Source organism: Plectropomus leopardus, unplaced genomic scaffold (genome assembly GCF_008729295.1).
Source record: "Plectropomus leopardus isolate mb unplaced genomic scaffold, YSFRI_Pleo_2.0 unplaced_scaffold3198, whole genome shotgun sequence".
NCBI lineage: Eukaryota > Metazoa > Chordata > Actinopteri > Perciformes > Serranidae > Plectropomus > Plectropomus leopardus.
The window spans coordinates 10499-12510 of record NW_024634904.1 but is presented as its reverse complement, the minus strand read 5'-3'; the positions used below and the strand labels follow the sequence as shown (position 1 = coordinate 12510).

At 40.7% G+C, this 2012-nt stretch overlaps 1 protein-coding gene across 1 annotated transcript; it reads right to left on the bottom strand.

Annotated features, from left to right (window-relative positions):
• Positions 1-500: 500 nt before the first annotated feature.
• On the bottom strand, positions 501-1215 carry LOC121938766 (kelch-like protein 21; the record flags this gene model as incomplete). Its single annotated transcript, XM_042481936.1, has 2 exons — positions 1141-1215; positions 501-803 (listed from the first exon to the last, which is right to left on the bottom strand). A coding segment is annotated over exon 2 (282 nt), but the record flags the coding sequence as incomplete, so codon positions are not given.
• Between the last annotated feature and the right edge of the window lie 797 nt (positions 1216-2012).

Below are 2012 nucleotides of genomic sequence, written 5' to 3'. Positions count from 1 at the left end.
ACCTAATGATTATCTAGCACTGACAAAGTTGTGTGATTTTGTATGTTGACTGTCATCGTAAGTAGTGATACTGAGATTGTTAAATCAAAGATGCTGAGATCGCTACTGGTTATTACTTTGGTTTCCAAAGTTTGGGTTCTTCTGCCACTAGACGGCAATACCTGTGACCAATCACACCTGAAGCACTTTTTACACTTACTAAGGGTTTTTTCCTTAAGTCTAAATTCTTGCTTGTGTTGTACGTCGCTTTGGATAAAAGCGTCTGCTAAATGAAATTGTAGCATTGTAAAACTTTGTTGTGATAAACTGATTATAATGCAACCAAGTCAGTGTCCGCGGAGGTTTCTTCATCTTCCACACATCATTGCTACTTAAGAAACAACAACAAAAGCAATTTAGATGTGTGCTAATGTACTTGACATAATGACTTGCATAATTTCCCAGCTCAGTAACTCTTTATGTTTATCACCGACACTGACTATGAAGGCAGCTGTGTTTACCTGGAAGTAGGAGCTGAAGGAGGCCAGCACAATGCGATGGCAGGGGAACTCCTGTCCTCCGCAGCACAGGGTCACATCACAGAAGGCGTTATTGAGCCGCAGGCTGTTGAGGCCCTGCAGGACAGTGTTGGGGTGCCTGGTCTCCACAAACAGGTAGTCCTCGCTGCTCAGAGAGGCCGGAGGGGCGGCAGCAGCGGCGCCGGGGTCCTCCAGGATCGGGAAGGTGGCGTTTATAGTGGACGGGGAGGACAAACCGGCGTTGACGGCGATTATTTCAGCCATGTCTCACTTTACTAGGCAAGCCTGGGAGGTTAGTGGAGGCAAAAGCAGACGTGATAGTTCTGACACTTTGATTAATCTCACTTTAGATAAAAACAACGATTTGAATGTTAGCTCGTCGAGTAGTTTTCAGTAAGTTAGCTCCAATTTCAGTGTCGTTTGTAAAAGTAGGGAGAAGCAACAAGGCGGAGAGACGACCTGAGATTGACTATCAGCTGACGTTAGCTCACTAATGAGGCTTAGCGGCGCAAACGAGCCGTTAGCTCTCGAGTCAAACTGATACGCCAAAACAGGAGAATACATCGCAGGTGCACAAAGGTGAGATATAACGTTTAGCGGTTGTAACAGTGAAGCATATTACCTGTTAGACATAATCGTGACCACTTCAGCGAGAGCCCAGTGTCCCCTCACACAGTTACCGTCAAACGGTAACGACCAGATTTTAAAGCCACTCACCAGAAGTCCCTCCCACAGGACAAGAGGCATCACCTCCGAGTACTTCCGGCTTCGCTTTAGCTCCCGCGGTAAACTAAAAAATTTTGGAAAAATGCTGGTAACTCTTTTTCGTCTATTTTAACTCAACTGTTTAAGCTTGTCTTTTAATTTAATTACAGTATGTCGTCAAAAATATGGTAAAAAAGGTCATTGTATAGTATTTCGTAAAAAATATGACAAAAAGTTACAGTATAGTATGTCATCAAAAATTTAACAAAAAAAGTCATAGTATCGTATGTCGTCAAAAATATGGTAAAAAAAAGTCATTGTATAGTATATTGTAAAAATATGATAAAAAGTCACAGTATAGTATGTCATGAAAAATTTTACAAAAAAAGGTCATTGTATAGTATGTTGTAAAAAATATGACAAAAGTCATAGTATAGTATGTCATCCAAAAATTTTGCCTGGCCTTAGTTCAGCATAATTGTTTGACCATTATTGTTATGTTGCCTCTGCAAGAAACTCTTCTTGCTTCTGCCTTTCCTTGTTTGTCACAGCACTTCATAAAGTCTGTTTTCAAAGGTGCTATATAAATAAAGTTTTTATTATATTATTATTTGTAACCTACAACTGGTAATTAAAGTTGTGGAAAAGTCTTGACTGTCATCTAAAGCAAACAGAGGGCCCATGTGCCACATATTCCCATTAAAAAATTGCAATTTCTCCCAGGACCTCAGTTGATAGACATGCCCCCATAGGGTTTGCTTTGAGATTACACTTAAGTCATAGTGTGTA